This window comes from Pecten maximus, chromosome 7 (genome assembly GCF_902652985.1).
Source record: "Pecten maximus chromosome 7, xPecMax1.1, whole genome shotgun sequence".
NCBI lineage: Eukaryota > Metazoa > Mollusca > Bivalvia > Pectinida > Pectinidae > Pecten > Pecten maximus.
In genome coordinates this window covers 26176488-26200012 of record NC_047021.1, presented here as the reverse complement: position 1 = coordinate 26200012, position 23525 = coordinate 26176488, and the positions used below count along the sequence as shown (strand labels likewise).

The window sequence follows — 23525 nt, the reverse complement described above, 5'->3', positions numbered from 1 at the left end:
TTAAATACTGAGCAGTTACATGGTTCTATCGAGTTTTGTGTTTTATTCCATATCAAATCATAATTAGATAACATTAATTTCACAAATTTAAATTTGATAACAGCTTATACAAGTATTATTATCATACATTACATTTGGTGCTGAACAATCAACACATTTATGTTTTATCTCAAATTGAATATGCATAATTAGGTAAAGATTTATTTATTCAGTGGAAATATCAGAAGTTTAAACTTGATAAAGCTTATATAATCCTGTTGTTTTACACACTATTTTGTATTGAACAATCAGCATAATTTACACACTGAACATTTGACCTAGATAAGTATTGGACACTATTTACCTCTAGGCAATTCCTACCAGATTACGGTAACTTATGTATCAACTGTTGAGATGTCTTTGGTGCCGGAGCAATTTCAACACATGTTATTTCATTAAGAGAAAGGATGAACATAGCCTGTATCGGTTATCTCCTACTTGTAACAATGAGTGTATATATAATATATATTGCGATTTCAAAATTTCAAAGTGCATTTGTATTCAACATTAAACGTTTAAATTAATATGAGATATGACTTTGAAAGTAAGGATAATATCTAAGAAAGTTTAGAATATATAAATAGTGTATTAACTATGTTTACCAAAATGAATATTATTTGAGAGCTACATGTGATACAGACCAAAAATGTCTAATAATTTATCTGAAACTTGCCAAACTACTTGTTCAATGGGACACATATATAATAATGCTGGATATAATTTCTAGGTTGAAATATTACAACGAAGGAGGCAGATATGATAAGAACAGCCTCGTTTCCACTCCAATGAGTTTTAGTTTCGTATATTCTGTTCTGTTGCTTTACATCAATGATTTTCGATTTTACAATACATTCTTCTTCATATATTAACTATGATTCCAAAATTTGAAATTCTGATTAATATTACTGTGACCAGTATTTCACAGATAACAAACTGAAATAAAAGGAACATAAGCGATGAAAACATGACTTCTTACGTATTATCACCACATGGTGCCAATAATTTCTATTTTGTTTTTCTTTAATCATAAGCTTATCATATAAATGTATATGTACTCGTAGTATATAAATACAAAACCACCAGTGGGTCAAAATATCAATATTTACATACTCAAATACTGCTGATAACAATGTATGTGTCACCATTGTGTTATCAGGTATCCAGACAAGAAATGTGTGTACAATTTGATTTAGCATCATGGCCTCTCTGTCTTTGGTGATTTTGATGTTCTGCTCGTTATCCCCTGCCTATGGACAATATGACGTTTACCTGCCAGATCTGGCTGCCAAGGTCGGGGCTACGATCTTCGCTAACTTCATCAACGTGGCTAGTCTTGGACAGCCCCTCTCTGCACCAGGTAAGCCTATAAAAGTATATTAATCCGGGGTCATCTGCAATTCTTCTTTTTCTTGTGTAATATGTCCAGTTACCCAATGTTGCTCGTGACCTAAAATATCCCAAACTCAAACACACTTGTTTTCCAACCAATAGTGATGCTCTTGTATAGTAACAGGACATGCTTCAGACGTGGTTCATGTCAACTAGATTTTGGATTGAGGTTCAGTTTGATACTAGCGTTAGATTGAGGTTCAGTTTGATACTAGCGTTAGATGTGGTCAGAGCAGCACCATGATTTACTCGTGACAGACAGGATGCAAAATGACGGATACCAAACTTGGTGAAGAAGACACTCTACTGGAGTATAACTTTCCCATCTCCCAGTGAACATGTGCCCTCGCATTCGGTGGTTATCGTTTAAGTGAATTTCACTGTTCAGTTTCTTCCTTTAAAATTGACGTCGTGGTATTGTTTATTCGTCAACAAAAGTATATTTTATTTCCTATTGCAGGTCCTATGACGATGTTTGCTCCAAATAACAGCGCTTTCTCCAAATTATCGCCCGCCGTAATGAAGTTACTGAACAATAACGTTACCGAGCTGGTGAATGTGATATTGTACCACGTGTTGAATGAGGAACTGCGAATCGACAATGAGACACAGAACGATACGTTGGTTGGTACTCTGGCTGGGCCGTCCATCAGGATCAATGTGTATAACGTGTACAAACACAGGAAATTCGTCCGCAAGGTACAGTTATCTACATCCTCAATAATATATGGGTTACGTTTACTTTTGCTCTCTACACAAAGCCAAAGTAGACGTAACCCTGGAATATCGAGGAAGAGTTCTTCATTGATTATTACATGGCAACACGACTATCTAAATGACTTTAGTCGTAACCATAGTAAATAAATGAGAAATAGCCTCAACAATTTTTTTACCAGTTCGTTTAAAGTGTGATCCCGGAAAGCTTACACATTTTCGAATCGCACCTTAGCAGACAAAATCACTACCAATGCATAGGCATAAAGCTGAGTTTAATAGCTATATTATAAATATAATAGCCGGGTTTAATAGCCGAATTTAATTGCTGAGTTTAATACAATATACTTTATTTTCCATTGTCTGTATGCAGAATGCTTCTATGAAAAAAAAACTAACATCCATGGCGCAAAAAAGATGACGTAACAATACGACCATTGACGTTGCAAAATGATTTGTTCAAAAGAATCCCTAAGTAAATTAGCGGATTGTTTGAACACTTTTCTAAGAATCCGCTACGCGTGTATTGGTAGTGGCAGCAGCTGGTAGGGCGAGATGTTTCGAATGTGCATTACTCGCGCCTGATAAAGCTTGTGGCCAAGGGGGAGAACACCAAAGATAGATAACTACGTATACGTCACTGAAGCACTTTGTTCACCGTTAAGAATATGTAGAATAACACGCGAGTATATTGATGTGAAACACGAGTTAAGTGAGTGTGTTGTCTGAATTTTACAATGTGATTTTTTTCTGAAGTAAAAATTTGTAAAAAATTTTCTGTAATGACACATGTACTGACCCAGGCGTTTAACACATGATGGGGCATATATTATTGTGTAAGTTGTAATAAATTTTTAATTATGTCATTTTGCTCATATTGCAAAATTTACTGATAATTACGTCTGCGCTTTCCAAGTCCTCTCCAGTTTCTAGGAAGTGAAAGAACAATGTCAACAAATAGATAAATTATCTGATAACATAAATTCGTCTCCTTCCTCTTACAGTGATACATACTGTAGACTGGCAACCAGCGCCCAAGTTTTTCGTCAAAATTGCTCCACTAAATTCTAATGCTAGATTGTCTCCCCCTAGTGTGAAACTTAATCAGACATATCCTCGAGCCCAAAATTATAAACCTCAATTTAATTCACAATTCTAATATCCTAGAAACAGGTGGCCAGTCTAAATGATACACTGGCAAGCGCGGTTTAACCGGTCCCAGACTTAAATACTGACAGATGCGCATATAAGTTACCAAGAAAGACAAAAACTAAAATGTATGCACTTCCTTAGATACGAAGACAGGAAGGTGTCGTTATGTTAGCTAAACATCTCAGAGGCATTTTGAGATTTTTTTTTCATTTTGTAAATTCCATTATAATATACTGTTTTGTTAATATTCGTAACTGATTATATTAATAGTTTACCTTCAGATATAGTGTTTGTACAACTATGTTCTAATTAGTATAGTCCCCTTTGTTGAGTACTTTTAAAGTAAAGTTGCATCATAGGATGCTTATCTTTCCTAGCAAACAAAATATGTAGTATTTCATTTCACTAGGTTACGACGGTATGCGGGAAGGTGGTCGTTAGCGCCGACAACGAGGCTGACAACGGCGTTCTTCATGTACTCAACGGTGTCTTATTCCCGCCACCCGGCACAATAATGACAGCGATACGGAAGTGTCCAGAGCTGACCATACTGACCAAAGGTCTCATAGATATAGGACTTACAGACATACTGGAAGGTATACAAAGACATCACCTACATGTACACTTATTAACTGACTAAAGTCTTAACGGTATAATCCGGCGTCATCTACCTGTGTTATTCTGACTGAAGGCAGTATAGTAAAACCCCGACATCATCTACCCATATTACACTGACTTAAGATGTCATATTAAACCCCGACATCATCTACCCATATTACACTGACTTAAGATGTCATATTAAACCCCGACATCATCTACCCATATTACACTGACTTAAGATGTCATACTAAACCCCGACATCATCTACCCATATTACACTGACTTAAGATGTCATATTAAACCCCGACATCATCTACCCATATTACACTGACTTAAGATGTCATATTAAACCCCGACATCATCTACCCATATTACACTGACTTAAGATGTCATATTAAACCCCGACATCATCTACCCATATTACACTGACTTAAGATGTCATACTAAACCCCGACATCATCTACCCATATTACACTGACTTAAGATGTCATACTAAACCCCGACATCATCTACCCATATTACACTGACTTAAGATGTCATATTAAACCCCGACATCATCTACCCATATTACACTGACTTAAGATGTCATATTAAACCCCGACATCATCTACCCATATTACACTGACTTAAGATGTCAGAGTAAACCCCGACATCATCTACCCATATTACACTGACTTAAGATGTCATACTAAACCCCGACATCATCTACCCATATTACACTGACTGAAGATGTCATACTAAACCCCGACATCATCTACCCATATTACACTGACTTAAGATCTCATATTAAACCCCGACATCATCTACCCATATTACACTGACTTAAGATCTTATAGTAAACCCCGACATCATCAACCCATATTACACTGACTTAAGATGTCATATTAAACCCCGACATCATCTACCCATATTATACTGACTTAAGATGTCATAGTAAACCCCGACATCATCTACCCATATTACACTGACTTAAGATGTCATATTAAACCCCGACATCATCTACCCATATTACACTGACTTAAGATGTCATAGTAAACCCCGACATCATCTACCCATATTACACTGACTTAAGATGTCATACTAAACCCCGACATCATCTACCCATATTACACTGACTTAAGATGTCATACTAAACCCCGACATCATCTACCCATATTACACTGACTTAAGATGTCATATTAAACCCCGACGTCATCTACCCATATTACACTGACTTAAGATGTCATATTAAACCCCGACATCATCTACCCATATTACACTGACTTCAGATGTCATATCAAACCCCGCCATCATCTACCCATATTATACTGACTTAAGATGTCATATTAAACCCCGACATCATCTACCCATGTTATACTGACTTAAGATGTCAGAGTAAACCCCGACATCATCTACCCATATTACACTGACTTAAGATGTCATATTAAACCCCGACATCATCTACCCATATTACACTGACTTAAGATGTCATAGTAAACCCCGACATCATCTACCCATATTACACTGACTTAAGATGTCATATTAAACCCCGACATCATCTACCCATATTACACTGACTTAAGATGTCATATTAAACCCCGACATCATCTACCCATATTACACTGACTTCAGATGTCATATCAAACCCCGCCATCATCTACCCATATTATACTGACTTAAGATGTCATACTAAACCCCGACATCATCTACCCATATAACACTGACTGAAGATGTCATATTAAACCCCGACATCGTCTACCCATATTACACTGACTTAAGATGTCATACTAAACCCCGACATCATCTACCCATATTACACTGACTGAAGATGTCATATTAAACCCCGACATCGTCTACCCATATTACACTGACTTAAGATGTCATATTAAACCCCGACATCATCTACCCATATTACACTGACTTAAGATGTCATACTAAACCCCGACATCATCTACCCATATTACACTGACTTAAGATTTCATATTAAACCCCGACATCGTCTACCCATATTACACTGACTTAAGATGTCATATTAAACCCCGACATCATCTACCCATATTACACTGACTTAAGATGTCATAGTAAACCCCGACATCGTCTACCCATATTACACTGACTTAAGATGTCATATTAAACCCCGACATCATCTACCCATATTACACTGACTTAAGATTTCATATTAAACCCCGACATCATCTACCCATATTACACTGACTTAAGATGTCATATTAAACCCCGACATCATCTACCCATATTACACTGACTTAAGATTTCATATTAAACCCCGACATCATCTACCCATATTACACTGACTTAAGATTTCATATTAAACCCCGACATCATCTACCCATATTACACTGACTTAAGATGTCATATTAAACCCCGTTATCATCTACCCATATTACACTGACTTAAGATTTCATACTAAACCCCGACATCATCTACCCATATTACACTGACTTAAGATGCCATACTAAACCCCGACATCATCTACCCATATTACACTGACTTAAGATGTCATATTAAACCCCGACATCATCTACCCATATTACACTGACTTAAGATGTCATACTAAACCCCGACATCATCTACCCATATTACACTGACTTAAGATGTCATATTAAACCCCGACATCATCTACCCATATTACACTGACTTAAGATGTCATATTAAACCCCGACATCATCTACCCATATTACACTGACTTAAGATGTCATACTAAACCCCGACATCATCTACCCATATTACACTGACTTAAGATGTCATATTAAACCCCGACATCATCTACCCATATTATACTGACTTAAGATGTCATATTAAACCCCGACATCATCTACCCATATTACACTGACTTAAGATGTCATACTAAACCCCGACATCATCTACCCATATTACACTGACTTAAGATGTCATAGTAAACCCCGACATCATCTACCCATATTACACTGACTTAAGATGTCATATTAAACCCCGACACCATCTACCCATATTATACTGACTTGAGATGTCATACTGAACCCCGACATCATCTACCCATATTACACTGACTTAAGATGTTATAGTAAACCCCGACATCATCTACCCATATTACACTGACTTAAGATGTCATATTAAACCCCGACACCATCTACCCATATTACACTGACTTAAGATTTCATATTAAACCCCGACATTCATCTACCCATATTACACTGACTTAAGATGTCATCCTCAACCCCGGCGTCATCTACCCATATTATACTGACTTGAGATGTCATACTGAACCCCGACATCATCTACCCATATTACACTGACTTAAGATGTTATAGTAAACCCCGACATCATCTACCCATATTACACTGACTTAAGATGTCATACTAAACCCCGACATCATCTACCCATATTACACTGACTTAAGATGTCATATTAAACCACGACATCATCTACCCATATTACACTGACTTAAGATGTCATACTAAACCCCGACATCATCTACCCATATAACACTGACTTAAGATGTCATACTAAACCCCGACATCATTTACCCATATTACACTGACTTAAGATCTCATATTAAACCCCGACACCATCTACCCATATTACACTGACTTAAGATGTCATATTAAACCCCGACATCATCTACCCATATTACATTGACTTAAGATTTCATACTAAACCCCGTTATCATCTACCCATATTACACTGCCTTAATATGTCATACTAAACCCCGACATCATCTACCCATATTACACTGACTTAAGATGTCATATTAAACCCCGACATCATCTACCCATATTACACTGACTTAAGATGTCATATTAAACCCCGACATCATCTACCCATATTACACTGACTTAAGATGTCATATTAAACCCCGACATCATCTACCCATATTACACTGACTTAAGATGTCATATTAAACCCCGACATCATCTACCCATACTATACTGACTTAAGATCTTATATTAAACCCCGACGTCATCTACCCATATTATACTGACTTAAGATCTTATACTAAACCCCGACATTATCTACCCATATTACACTGACTTAAGATCTCACATTGTTGGAATAACAGACATAATGGAAGGTCAACACCGATGACATTTTCCCATATCATTTTGATAGATAATCTACCCGTAAACAAGCAAAGCATTCCTCTGCAGTGGATCATAACTTCCATTTAAGTGTATGGACTGTTGATATGTTCAGGCTGGTCGAATGAGAAGATAAAGCGTGATATGGACAAGGATGTTAACTCAGATATAAATAATTACGGAAGCCATAAGAAACAAATGTGACATTGTATAGAATTCATGTATGTTGGTTTTTTATAGTGTGTATGTAGGTATCAAATAAAAAAGCGTCTTTGAATTTCGCATAAACAACAGCTATACTGTTTCATAATCTCCTACCATGTAGAATTATACCCAAACTGTAAACCATTGTAAGTGTAGTAGGTCTTATGCACAATTTTGTGACAGGGGAATAGGTACATTGTACATTGGCTGAGATAGGTTTTGTGTACTTCACATCTGACAAAATATACCGACAGGGAGAGTTTTCCTGCATACATTTAGTGTAATGCGCCCTATTTTTTTCTGAAACAACTGTGGAATGCTACAGTATGGATACACACGACATTTAAGTGATAACAACATCCGGATAATGTTTACATCAACATTTCCAGGTATATGGACGTTTTTAAAAGTTTTTAAGGACAACATCCGGAATACTTTTGGAAATCAATCCCTTTTAATCTTTCAGCTCTAATAAGCATATGTGAAAATGAGAAGAAAAATTTGACACAGCATTTTAACATTGCACTTATGTTGCTACTGATGCCACCACTCTCTATCCAGATAAAATCATGTCAAAATCACTATATTAAAACAACAATTATGCTTTATTTAATTTATGTGAAAGGCGATGGTCCCCTCACGATATTTGCGCCAACGGATGCCGCGTTTAAGAAGTTACCAGGGGACATGTTGGAGAAACTTCTATCTAATAGGACGGCATTAGAAGGTGAGAACATATCTAACTTAACAAGGTAGACCGGAATGTGATGTACCCACAGTTAACTAAGAATGGAATCTTATCTTATAACACGATGACGTTTTACATCTTTACTATTTTATATAGACAAAGATGCTCATATCATACAGGGGATACAACCTTATCTTGTAACATAATGTTGTTTTATATAGACAGATGATCATATCATACAGGGGACACAATCTTATCTTGTAACATAATGTTGTTTTATGTAGACAGATGATCATATCGTACAGGGGATACAATCTTATCTTGTGACACAATGTTGTTTTATATAGACAGATGATCATATCATACAGGGGCTACAATCTTATCTTGTAACATAATGTTGTTTTATATAGACAGATGATCATATCATACAGGGGATACAATCTTATCTTGTAACATAATGCTGTTTTATATAGACAGATGATCATATCATACAGGGGATACAATCTTATCTTGTAACATAATGTTGTTTTATACAGACAGATGATCATATCATACAGGGGCTACAATCTTATCTTGTAACATAATGCTGTTTTATATAGACAGATGATCATATCATACAGGGGATACAACCTTATCTTGTAACATAATGTTGTTTTATATAGACAGATGATCATATCATACAGGGGATACAATCTTATCTTGTAACATAATGTTGTTTTATATAGACAGATGATCATATCATACAGGGGATACAATCTTATCTTGTAACATAATGTTGTTTTATATAGACAGATGATCATATCATACATGGGATACAACCTTATCTTGTAACATAATGCTGTTTTCTATATACTATTTTATATAGACAGATGATCATATCATACAGGGGCTACAATCTTATCTTGTAACATAATGTTGTTTTCTATATACTATTTTATATAGACAGATGATCATATCATACAGGGGATACAATCTTATCAGCATATTGTTTCCTCACTTCCCTGACAATGTAATGCTAACAACAGATACCCGAACCGTTTAACATACTCGCAAGTATTGATGCAGACACATGCTATGTATTTGATATAAGTAGAACTATAAATATCTCGAGAATAAAACTACTAATTAATATGCATTGACGTTTACCCTCTGGAATAACAGTTCTTATGATTTTTTTACTTTTTTTCCCCAGGATCTCTGTGCAATTTCTGTTTACATTTTAAGCGATATTTTATGTGGTATTCAGCTCACGAAGGTTGGCACAAGTGATCATATTTCATATACCACATATTGAACATTTTCAAAACAAAATCGTCTGCATTCAATAGTTTTTTAGATGCTAAGTATTTCACTGTTTGTCTTTCTACGTTTTTGTAATTAACATTTTGTCTCTTCATTAATTACTCAGTGGTCATGTTGTCTCATTTTTACAGAAGTGCTGACGTACCACATTTGTGTTGGGACACATTTCACCCAAGGCTTCCTGGCCAAGCAATACTCCAATCTACTACAGATGCTATCGCTAGGCTGGGTCAGCGTCAATGTCACCGAGAGTAAGTATACAGGTCCTGGCCGCGGTTACAGGACTTTAATTAAACAAATATTAAGACAAATCTCACAGAAAATCATAAATGTGTCTCCAATTTAACGAATTCTAGTACGAAAACGGTAAAAAGGAAAACCCCGTGTACCGTATATAAGTAGACTATTTCTGGTGTGTTTCTTCGGAAGGTGTTGTTATTTCAACACATGTTGGTGAAACGACCAATGGTAATATTACGCCAACAAATCACCTTAATTGAAAATATGACTTTAATCAATATATCCATTTATATTGTAAGTCACTTCTATAGGCTTTTAATAAGATTATTTGGTACCATGTTAGTGCTATCACCCCAGTCAATGTCTATTCCATTGAGATTTAAATCTAGCTGTTTTAATTATATCTAGCGTTTCAGAAACATAGTATAATGTTGTTTGTATGGACGAGCGAAGGTTTATTCTTAATAAACCCCCGTGTACCATGTACCGAAATCGATTTTCTCTGTTGAAATTTCTTGTTTGACTCTCATTGACAAATCAGGTCAACCGATGATATTCAGACAAATGACCCGGGATAAGAGTTTACTAGCTCTATTTTAAGACTACATTGCTTTTGTGGTATCCGGCTTTACCATCCCATAACGTTATATATCTGAGATCATGAACTTAATGAACAAGACAATTAATTTAATTGATATTGGTAATGTAGCCTTCTGTAATTACATATCAGCTCAGCTGATAACTAAAACACTGCATTAACTTTAAAATGTTATGTCACCTATGCCACTCATTGCAGCCTATGCCACAGCAAATAGTATCAAAATAGCCTACCCGGACATTAACGTCAGTAACGGAGTTGTACACGGTATGGACACCGTCTTATTTCCTCACAAGCTGTTGGACGATGAAGAAATTTGACTTCACGTGACGCAGTCCTTATAAAAAAGGGAGTGACGTCACGGAATACCTTACTAATGAATGTATATTATCGGTTTACAATAAAAAACTGTATTAAACTAAATTTTGTGATTGAAAACAGCCTTAACAGAGGTTGAAATATAGAGAGCGGCGAGCCTTTACCCCATAATGTTAAAATATTTAGCTAGTACATAAATAACATTATATATATATATGTCAGTGTGATTGACAATAATTACTTGATTAAGTTGTATCTAATCCACGCAATTATGTATTTCACTATGGATTTCGTCTTATTACTGTAAGAAATATTATAATTCTTTTCTTGGTGACTGAAACATGATCAGAGAAAGCAACAAAATAAATAGAGCAAAACATGAAAGACGTCTGAAGAATAAGAATTTGAACTCGTACATTTGTATATAACGATTGCCAATGTTTTTATTTACATAATCAAATATTTACATCTCTCCCTTCTTCAGCTTAGTAAATTCTGACTGCGAATAAATTAGCGTATACGAAGTGAAAAAAAGGCACAGCGGATTAATAAGCTCGGGAATCGGTAACATAATTATGACGTCGTCTTTTTACGCAACGTCAACTAGATGGCGCTATTTTGAAAGGACTGATCAATGCAATTTTAGCCTTGTTTCCTGTTTCCCGATGATATCTGCACAAAAAGCCAACGTCAAGTGAGTATTTGATGAAAAACTAAACTGAATATTGTTTAAATGGATGCATATTTGACTTCTCCACGAGAATGGCTGAAGTGTACAGTTCCAAGAGAACATTTGACCACGTCACTACTAAATCTGTGTCAAAACACACTTTGCTTTATAACCATAGTTAATGTTAGACGAAGTTGTGGATTGTGAATTAATTGATTAATTAATTAAATCAATCAATTAAAAACGTAAAAGGTATTTAACAAAAATGTGGATTTGTTTCTTTTAATTTTGTTAACAATACTGTGTCTTTACGTAGATTCACTGGAACTATATTATCTTAGCAACCACGACTACCTTAGGTACCAAAGTCGCAACACACCCTGAATTCTATTTTCTTCGTACTGTATTTAAACGATTTGTTTGATGTAAATATAAGGATTGTAACTTATTTGACTGCGTATACGGTAGTATGCCCGCAGTTGGCAACGAACATTTCCTATGGTTAGCGCGTTGCCAACTGTGGGCATACTACCGTATACGCAGTCAAAATGAGGTACAATCCTTAAATGCAAGCTATGCAAATAGCTGATTTTATGCTGTAACACATACATTTTCTTGTAATTTTATTCTGTTTGGGTTATGTCCCTTTATGGGGGCCTTTTTATCCCGTTGGCGGCCCCAGAGCACACAGCACTTGCTGGTCGATGATTGGCTGTTTACTTTTCTTCACTTGAACATTTTTTTTTCATCATCGCCATTTTGTTTTTACGCATATAGAACTAAATCTAAAATTAAGCTATTTCGAAGCCCACCCTCATTCCACCCTTTTACATGTAATACGGTTTTGGGTAATTCTGCCAAATATCCACTCATGATGTAAATTGTCATTCAATTTGTATTTTGTTCTATTTCGGTGTAATTCTATCAATACTTTTTGGCGTAATTCTGTTGAATACCCACCTAAGGATGTAAATTGTCATACAATTTGTATTTTGTTCTAATACTGATGCGGAATTAGCCATCTTATGATGAGCTTTTCAAAATATTTCTGATGATAATATTTTTCATGTTTCTTTAATAAATTGTCATCTTGTATAAGATGGCCTTTTCAATTCAATCATTGGTTTTAGTTTTATGTGGAGCATGCATAAATACAACTAGTGTTTTTTATAAATATCCCTCGGGGAAATAAACTAAATGTTAGGTGCGTGTTACCGAAAACTTGGAAATAGAATGGACAAGTTATTTTATTAAGTTGTTGCATTTGTTCTACCATTACGCACATTTTTTTAAAATGCCAGAACGATATCGTCTTCACCTAATTTGAAACCACTTTTTAACCAAAGTGACTGATTTGGGGTATGTGCTAGGTGTATGTGGGTAAAGAAAGGATTTCATTGGTATTTAAGGAATACCTGTCTAAATTGTTATCCAGTTGATAACGTGTATGATAATATTATAAGCTTTCTTGACTAATACCATGGTACAGGGTATACTATTTACACATACAATATACATGATTATACCATTGTCGTACAACATTCACTATTCATTTATTAATGTTTTGTCTCATTCTTGTGTTACCCGGACATTTGTGTGTGTCATCTCATAAAGGACTGTTTGGTGACGACGGAAGAGACAAACCAGAGATTACAAACTATCCAGATTTGGCGGGAAAAGGATAAACACCTTTTTAACACTTTCGCACAAGGGCTTAAAATGTACATTGACACTTCATGATTTTGCAAAGTTAGTAGTTGCTCGATTTTGAATGATATTTTTCAAATTATAGCGATATGTATATTCTGAGCCGGTGGTAATGGTAGTTTAACTATTATTCTACCATGTTTGCTATGCAACGCCAGTTTTGATTGGTTTAAAACCATGTATTATTTTCCAATAACCCACGCTCGTGCCAATAATACACGGTCGGCAGTCACGGCTGTAACAATTTTATATATGTAATATTCACCTGTTTTATAAAAGGTTACTATAGCCGAGTGGGCTAATGGGTTAGTCTTTCAATAAATTTTTATCACGACGCGAGTTCGAATCCTATGGAGGCCCCCTATTTTAATTCTTTTTCTCCTTTTTTTTTAATTTTCAAAATCAATGCCATATGATAGATGCTCTTGATCGTAGTACTGAATTGCCTGTATATTTCATCAACAAATAATGCAATACTCAAGAAATAAATTACAAGGTTTTCTCGGGGTTTCTTTGCTGTTTTTCTATTAGAAAGAGGTCGATCTCAGAACTAAACAGTACATGGTAGAATAGAAATAATCAACTTTGACTCGTGTATTGAATTGCAAAATATCCTCGTCCTCGTTGTATATCCTGCAATAATACACGAATCATCGTTAATTATTTCTTAAATAACACGTGATGTAATGCAGTGACTGACTTAATTGTGGATTAAGTCAATGAGCTCATGTTGTAGATACATAAAAAAGATTGAATCGTCAATAGTCAAGAAGGAATTCAGAAAAAAAAACGCCATAATGTATCAAAACATAAACAAAAGCACAAAACAAAGAGTGTCAATATCTATGTGAGAAATATATAACAACTTCAGCACATGGACAAACATGCAGTTTTTACATAAAGCAATATATAGACCACGTGCTTCACAAAACATGAGAGGTAGATCAAATGGGCTCAGCATCCCATGGAGTTAATCAGCAATTAGGTCAACATATGCTGACAAAGTGTTGACAGTAATAAAATATGTTAACACACTGGTACACGCTAAGATGAGAACACCACTTAATATGTCCCCAAAATCCAAATACAACAAATCCCTTATATAGACACTGATGTCATGTCAAACGTTGTTTGCTGGGGAATTTATTATCAACAAATTAAGTTTGTTATCAAATAGGACGAGTTGTATGATTCTATATGTCTGTATGCAATTACATATTGTATAATGTTTGATATCAAATTTATAGTTCTGAGAGTTAAAATATATTTAGGTGTCTTGTCTGAATACTCCGTGCATGACATTACATTACAGGAAAATACGGTAGTTCAGTATGATATAAAGAAAGATAACTCCCATTTAAGCTTCTGTCTAATTTTGTGTTCGTAACAAAATGATTTTACTTGTTCTTTTCACATTATGATGATATCAAAGTATTTTCTGCACCTTAGATGGACATCCAACACACTTAATCACTTTAATCTTAAAAACCAAGTCTTATTTGTTTGAATAATTACTATAACGAATCGTGCAGCTCAATATCTAAATCAGCTATTCCAGCATTATTTTTACAATATACTATTGAAATTGAAATTAGTTATCAATATACAGTTGAAGAATGAGGTTGGGGTTTTAGCAAATACCCGTGACCAGATCGGTTTCCTGAGACGAAGTCGCTAGATATAATCGATTGAACCAGTTACTTTTGTACAGAGTAAATAAAAAAGTGGTATATTAATCATCACTGAATATTTTCTTCATGTACCGTCGGCGGTGCTGTCAAAAGTCCCAGGATAATCTTCCTTGACATAACATCATGCCGTGCATTCTGTAATTAGATATCCCCATATACCTTTTTAGGTATAGACAGATTTACAGGAATCTTTCACAAATATGTCCTAATATAACCTGGCAAAAGCGACGCCGTACGGCAGTGTGTATTTACCTGTAAGATATTATGTGTAATGGCTACCAGACACGATTTAATGTTTACACACGACTTGACGAAAAACAGTGTGTATTTACCTGTAAGATATTATGTGTAATGGCTACCAGACACGATTTAATGTTTACACACGACTTGACGAAAAACAGTGTGTATTAAACTCTACACCTTCGTGTACATCGAGGATGGGAAAGTTTGTTACATTGGCGTTGAGGAGCAATAATAAAGCATTTGAAATTGACAGCTATATTCAGTCTGAAATCGAATATTTATATACTATAGACGATAAATAGGACTGCGATTTTTATACAATATACTGTGCATAGCATTGCAATATTTCAATAAAACATTCATTCTGCAAAACGATGATAAAATATTATTCACGTTTTAAACAGTAATGATAATAAACAGCAGGTAAAAATAAGTAGTTCATCAACTAGATATGTATAACCTGGTGTTTTTATTATGTTTGCAATGGACTTCTATTGTTTGAAAAACTCGGGCATGTCCTTAAACAAAATAAACCAAACCAAAACTATTGACTGAGATTTGTTGTGAAAGGGGCGAGCCGTCACCGGTTTTAAACCTGCATGAGTTACGTATGCATGTCATAAAACTTATCACAGTACAGCTGGAAATATTCGTGGTGATTTTAATATGCATGTGTGTAGCACGAAAACATATGATCAGCGAATATGTATATGCATGCTGAAAGGTATAGAATTATAACTGCATTATTATTAATTCATTGTTTTTATCAATTATAGAATATCAACAAGATGTTTATTTTCTTTGAGGCATTTTGGTCATAGAGAATAACTCCAGGTACTCTGTAAGGTACATGTGTACGTGTGTTCTATTCCAGGTGTTCCGTAAGGGTACGTGTGTTCTACTCCAGGTGTTCCGTAATGGTACGTCTGTTCTACTTCAGGTGTTCCATAAGGGTACGTGTGTTCTATTCCAGGTGTTCCATAAGGGCACGTGTGTTCTACTCCAGGTGTTCCATAAGGGTACGTGTGTTCTACTCCAGGTGTTCCGTAAGGGTACGTGTGTTCTACTCAACGTGTTCCGTAAGGGTACGTGTTTTCTACTCCAGGTGTTCCCTAAAAGTACCTGTGTTATATTCCAGGTGTTCCATAAGGGTACGTGTGTTCTATTCCATGTGTTCCGTAAGGGTACGTGTGTTCTACTCCACGTGTTCCGTAAGGGTACGAGTTTTCTACTCCAGGTGTTCCCTAAAAGTACCTGTGTTATATTCTAGGTGTTCCATAAGGGTACATGTGTTCTATTCCAGGTGTTCCGTAAGGGTACGTGTGTTCTATTCCAGGTGTTCCGTAAGGGTACGTGTGTTCTATTCCAGGTGTTCCGTAAGGGTACGTGTGTTCTACTCCAGGTATTCTGTAAGGGTACGTGTGTTCTACTCCACGTGTTCCGTAAGGGTACGTGTGTTCTACTGCAGGGGTTCCGTAAGGGTACGTGTGTTCTACTCCACGTGTTCCGTAAGGGTACGTGTGTTCTACTCCAGGTGTTCCATAAGGGTACGTGTGTTCTACTGCAGGGGTTCCGTAAGGGTACGTGTGTTCTACTGCAGGGGTTCCGTAAGGGTACGTGTGTTTTACTCCAGGTGTTCCATAAGGGTACGTGTGTTCTACTCCAGGTGTTCCGTAAGGGTACGTGTGTTCTATTCCAGGTGTTCCATAAGGGTACGTGTGTTCTACTGCAGGGGTTCCGTAAGGGTACGTATGTTCTACTCCAGGTGTTCCGTAAGGGTACGTGTGTTCTACTCCAGGTGTTCCGTAAGGGTACGTGTGTTCTATTCCAGGTGTTCCGTAAGGGTACGTGTGTTCTATTCCAGGTGTTCCGTAAGGGTATGTGTGTTCTACTTCATCGACGATACCTGCCCTGCAAATGTAATTCAAATGAATGTGTTGCGCCTGTCCTTAAACGAGAATAAGTAACCAGTAAACATTCATTTAATAACGTTTATGTACATATTACAGATCTTCACACTCTAGACACTATCAGCAATAAAATTGAAAAATAGCGTTGCACACGAAAGAGAACAATAAATGAGTTAGGTTTCGCGATATACTGATAGAAAAACAAAACATATTCTAGTTACCTGTCAGATATATACTGAGGAGCGATAGGTAAAGTTATATCACCATTCTATAGTTCTTCTATAAGTATTCCAAGGTATATAAATCCACATTCAACGCAGATATCAGCAGATGTATGTCACCGGCTGAGAGCACTATAAATATAACCAAATTTTATTTACTGATAAAGTGGGCAAACAAATGCATACAGTACATTTGCATTTTACTTTACATTTACCTTGACTTATGGCTGATGAATTTGTTTACTTATTACCTTTGTTTTAAGCTCGGACTAGATGAATAAAAACCGAATCTACATGTGCGTTATATGATATCTATCAAGTCGTTCGTTCCATGTGACACACTTACCTGTCTATTACCGGGTGTGTGTTTATGCGTGTGGGTGTGTTTATGTGTGTAAGTGTGTATACGTGTGGATAAGCGTGTGACAATGTGTCTACACAGTCGATACGCTTATCTATCAGGTGACCAAACATGTCAGCTATGTATTATTGAATATCGAGCATGAGTTAACCTTTAATTTAAGATGTGGTGTTTAAGTTTCACCCTGATTGTCCACACGCTGGTCATCGTTCTGGTAGCCGGACATCAGTTACTGTATGTGAAGGAGAAGGTGTCACTTGTCCAAACAGCTGTGAATGAAGGGGAGTCTGTGCTCGTGACATTAGCCAGTCAGGCAGGACTGGACGGCATACTGACCAAACCAGGTACCTCAACGCAATAGGTCTAATATATATATCATACTACTAACATATGATGGGAAGTATTGTAATGACATGTATTGAACGTGAAGAGAGATGTGGATGGGTAGATAGTTTAACATTGGAGGAGGAAGTCGATCTAAATATCAATACTTCCTCTTTACTGTATGACTTAAAACGTAGGATGTAGTCCCATCTCCATTAGAGATGTTATAAAAAATAAACTACATGTATATGCGTTTACATATAAACAGTAAAGCAATGTTAACACATTACATCAACAAGTTCCTGATCGCGTACAGCAAATATTTACACTTTTTATGTGGCATCAATGACTGAAAAACTTCCATATCCACATTTTAAACATCTCAAAATCAACGATGACGTTTTAATGTCCATGCCGACATTATACATTTTGTACATGTAGGTAACAGGATAGGTACACAAGTATCTTTAACGTTCATACCTAGCGGTACAGATAACAGGGTAGGTATAACATGTATCTTTAACGTTCATACCTAGCGGTACAGATAGCAGGGTAGGTACACATGTATCTTTAACGTTCATTACCTTAGCGGTACAGATAGCAGCGAATAGGTACACCAAGTATCTTTAAACGTTCATACCTAGCGGTACAGGTAACAGGGTAGGTACACAAGGTATCTTTAACGTTCATACCTAAGCGGTACAGATAACAGGGTAGGTACACAGGTAACTTAAATGTTCATACCTAGCGGTACAGGTAACAGGGTAGGTACACAGGTAACTTAATGTTCATACCTAGCGTTACAGATAACAGGGTAGGTACACAAGTATCTTTAATGTTTCATACCTAGCGGTACAGATAGCAGGGTAGGTACACAGGTATCTTGAACGTTCATACCTAGCGGTACAGATAACAGGGTAGGTACACAAGTATCTTTAACGTTCATACCTAGCGTTACAGGTAACAGGGTAGGTACACAAGTATCTTTAACGTTCATACCTAGCGGTACAGATAACAAGGTAGGTACACAGGTATCTTTAATGTTCATACCTAGCGGTACAGATAGCAGGGTAGGTACACAGGTATCTTTAGCGTTCATACCTAGCGGTACAGACAACAGGGTAGGTGCACAGGTATCTTGAACGTTCATACCTAGCGGTACAGATAACAGGGTAGGTGCACAAGTATCTTTAACGTTCATACCTAGTGGTACAGATAACAGGGTAGGTACACAAGTATCTTTAACGTTCATACCTAGCAGTACAAGTAACAGGGTAGGTACGCAAGTATCTTTAACGTTCATACCTAGCGGTACAGGTACCATTTGAGTTTCATTTATTGCTATACAATACATGTAAAAAACAATTATGTTGCTGCAAGCGAAATTCGGATTTTTGAAAATTATTTTATGAGTTGCCTTATCATGAAAAATGCCACACATACAAGTTTGCTTTAACTTATGTTATTATGACGTCATGTTGACATGATCTGAAGCTGATGTTTCAAAAATATGTTAAGGTTAACACTATTTCGTTCTCTCATTCTTTCGGAATTCTTCTTGTCTTCCTCTCAGGTAACCTCACACTGTTCGGGCCTACTGATGACGCCTTCTTTGAGCTTCCCATGGAAATACGACAAGCTTTGGAGGATGATAACCAGACCAGGATTGCGTTCCTCAAGTACCACATAGTCAACCAGACTATACACAAGTCTCAGCTAAAAAACGAGGCTACCTTCAACACTCTCTATGGACAGCCAATCCGCATCAACTTCTACCACAACAATACAGTAGGTCATAGAAAAAACACATTGTCAAAATGGTTCCTACACATACAAAATGTAACTGTAATGATACCAATATTTACTGAATGTTTATAATTATATAATGTCCTGTTTATGAAGTTGAACATTTCTTTGAAAGTAATATGCATAAGCACTTGCTATTTAATTGATGTTTGGCAATAACATGTACTTGGTAAATGTTTAAATTGATTTGTTTATTGGTGATGTCTATGATGATCAACTTGAGGTCTTAATGTATAATACTGATAAAGATAATATCGAACTACTTTCTTCATATCTCACATATGTGTTAAATCGTATCATATATGGTTGTAATGGTTAAAAGTGGAAAATACCTGTTTGTTGTCGGTATAAAGCATGAGCGTTTCATGTAGCCAAGAGTTTCTTTTGTTCCAGGTGGCGACAGCATCTGGGCGTCCTATCGACCTCGGCAGGGTTGATCTGAATGCAACAAACGGTGTGTTGAACGTCCTGGATGGGGTGATGCTTCCACCAACGGGAACAATGGCGGACGGATGTCGCCAGGCGCAGCCTCTCCAAACACTCACCACACTCTTCATAGAGTCCAGTGTCATCAAGGATGTCAGTAGTACGTAAATCAGTGCATGTATTGGCTCTAATTTGTTTTACCTTCATTTCGACTTCTTAAATCACCAGAGTTGCATTGGATGAGGCCACGAAAGCATTGATTGTAAGGGGAGAGCTAGACTGCCCCGTGTCTCTAGAATATTGAAATTATAAATAATAGTAATCATAAAACTTAGGGTCTGGTGGCCAGTATATGGGAGAGCAACCGTCGGAGTGCTTTTTGATTTTTTTTTACCACCCATCATGCCGCAAATGTGCATATTGATACATATTTATATGTCATAGTATAATACGTATTCACGATGATGTCAATGTGTCTGTTCTGCTAATTCGATGTTATTGCTGTAATATGTTTTGGTAGCACTGGGGCCTCTCACTCTATTCGCCCCAACCAATGAAGCCTTCGCCAAACTTCCAAAAGGAGCCATTGACGGACTTCTGAAGAATACAACGGCACTCAAAGGTCAGAATATAGACATACGCTATACGTAATCATGAACAGTTTATTGCAATTTCCTTTTTCAAACTGTTGTTGTAAACCTATCAAAAGATGTGACGCATCCATTGAATGACAAAAAGAGTTAACCTTAATTAGTATTTATATTGAGATACTAAAAGTATTGTCCTAAATTAAAGACACATCTTCAATGTTTTTAGGCTGTAAATTTATAACACAAACTATTTACAGTTAATCTCAAAGTAACGGGTTGTAGACATCGTAAATATGACAACGCATGTACATTTTCCCCACCGATATATTATCGTTGTTTTGATGTGCTCCCAATGGTTTGCGTGCAGGATTTAGACATATTCCCTACATATGTACTACCAAACATATGTAGTCACGTGCGTGTTTTGATCCCTTTACAGAGTTGATGTATTACCATGTAGTATTAAACACCTACTTCAGGGCTGGCATGGAGACTGGATCACTGAAAACGCTCAACGGCAACTCAGTCAACCTCACCGTGTCTCTGGGTAATGGTTTAAACTCTCGATAGTGTTCAATAAATTTACCTTGTCTAAAGTAAAATCGCCTTTGGAGTAAACATAATTATATGACCCATGAAAATAACTATTTCTAATTGGCATAACATTTTCTTTTTGATACCTTACGATCCATTTTTGTATACTGTATAGAAGATCGGAAAGATTGATGTGAGATGTAGCCTGCCCGTGCAGTTGCTCGAACTAGCAATCTTTTACTCTCGTTATTGGACATCCTAATTCATCTTTTAGGCTAAAGGGAAATTCCCGATATCCTGAGCTAGTAAGATGACTGGTATATTACTTACTTACGGTCTTTTAGAACAGAAGTTCATGTAATCCAGTGTCGTTTCGTAATTGTTTTCTCTTTGGCTGATCCCTTCAGCATGCTACTATCAAACTGTATAAATATATTCGATCTCAGTTCCCATGACCTTCGCTAAGCTGAATCGGTTTAATGACAATCAAACGTATTATAAACGTTTGGATTATTTTTGTATTCGGATTTTTTATCTTCAGATGGTGTGAAGGTAAACGGTGCTAATGTGATATCTGTTGATGAGACTGTCTCTAACGGAGTCATCCACATGCTTGACACGGTCCTAACACCACCTTAATGCTGGATGATCGATCGTTTTCCTCGAAGCCCTTGAGTTGAAGTACGGGTGATAATGGCCCATGTCTATCCTTAACATTCGTAGAGACAAGGGGATTTTAATTTACAGTCAGGTGAATATTGTGTAATGTCCTGATCTGTTCTAATGTGCCAAACCAATATTAACTAAAAACTGTTTATGGATTACATCGTTAAGAGGGTCGTGTAGAAGTTATTGGAGTGCTATAAGTTGAAAGTGCCATTCCACATGAGACGTGCATGACAATCAATAAAGGGAGCATCATTGGATAATAAGGATCAAAATAGCATTAAGATGATGGCCACTGATATGATAAACATATCAATGGATGGTAAAAACAAGACGATATTTTGCTTTATATTGCGCTACTGATAGTCATCGATACCTCTAAATATGTTCATTAAAAAGAATTTATGAAAATGTTATTGTGTGTTGTTATCTCAAAATATGGTATTTAAGAGCGCTATCATTTGATTTATATTTCACATATTTCTGGACACCATACTTACAATATGAGGCCCATAGTGTTATTGTGGCGAGTTTATATGTTGTTTGGCATCACATGGGCTTGGCACGATTTTCCAAATGATGGTCCATATATATATGTATTATAGTGTCTGTCAGACACTATCATACATATATATATGGACCATCATTTGGAAAATCGTGCCAAGTCCCCTGTGTTTGGCATCACGTATTATATACTATGTCCATTTGAGGTTGTTGAAATCACGCGTATCATGCATATTAAACTAGTTGTTGGACAGCCCTTTTAATGATAATTGTTCACCACATGTTGGACTACATGATTATATTTGATAACTGGACAATTTGATTTATTGTTTACATTTTACTACAGTCGGGTGTGATAAATTAAGGCCACACACATCCGGGCGGACAACGTTACTGGGTCGTTATTGGGATCCTGGGGAAACTTATCGCTGTTACTATAGGCAATATAACTACTCATATTAACTCGATAATCCATTTAGTGGTTCACCCTCCATAATATTTTCAGTAGGTTTAGGACAACATATTTCCCATGTGTGTCTTCTTTAATAAAATTTTCATTATACAAAATGTAGT

At 36.3% G+C, this 23525-nt stretch overlaps 3 protein-coding genes across 3 annotated transcripts; 2 read left to right on the top strand and 1 right to left on the bottom strand.

The window, feature by feature from the left end:
* Positions 1 to 1201: 1201 nt before the first annotated feature.
* LOC117330396 (transforming growth factor-beta-induced protein ig-h3-like) lies at positions 1202 to 12224 on the top strand. Its single transcript, XM_033888663.1, has 6 exons — positions 1202 to 1396; positions 1889 to 2127; positions 3704 to 3890; positions 8779 to 8880; positions 10275 to 10394; positions 11180 to 12224. Exons 1-6 carry the CDS (start codon positions 1237 to 1239, stop codon positions 11299 to 11301), a joined length of 930 nt encoding a protein of 309 aa, XP_033744554.1. The 5' UTR covers positions 1202 to 1236; the 3' UTR covers positions 11302 to 12224.
* Positions 12225 to 16869: 4645 nt separating this feature from the next.
* LOC117331148 (S-antigen protein-like) lies at positions 16870 to 18215 on the bottom strand. The gene is made up of 2 exons (XM_033889743.1): positions 18088 to 18215; positions 16870 to 17521 (listed from the first exon to the last, which is right to left on the bottom strand). The coding sequence occupies exons 1-2, from the start codon at positions 18213 to 18215 to the stop codon at positions 16870 to 16872; spliced, it is 780 nt and encodes a 259-aa protein (XP_033745634.1).
* On the top strand, positions 18160 to 22864 carry LOC117330395 (transforming growth factor-beta-induced protein ig-h3-like). Its single transcript, XM_033888661.1, has 6 exons — positions 18160 to 18446; positions 20000 to 20214; positions 20626 to 20818; positions 21179 to 21280; positions 21688 to 21795; positions 22324 to 22864. Exons 1-6 carry the CDS (start codon positions 18266 to 18268, stop codon positions 22419 to 22421), a joined length of 897 nt encoding a protein of 298 aa, XP_033744552.1. The 5' UTR covers positions 18160 to 18265; the 3' UTR covers positions 22422 to 22864.
* Positions 22865 to 23525: the final 661 nt, after the last annotated feature.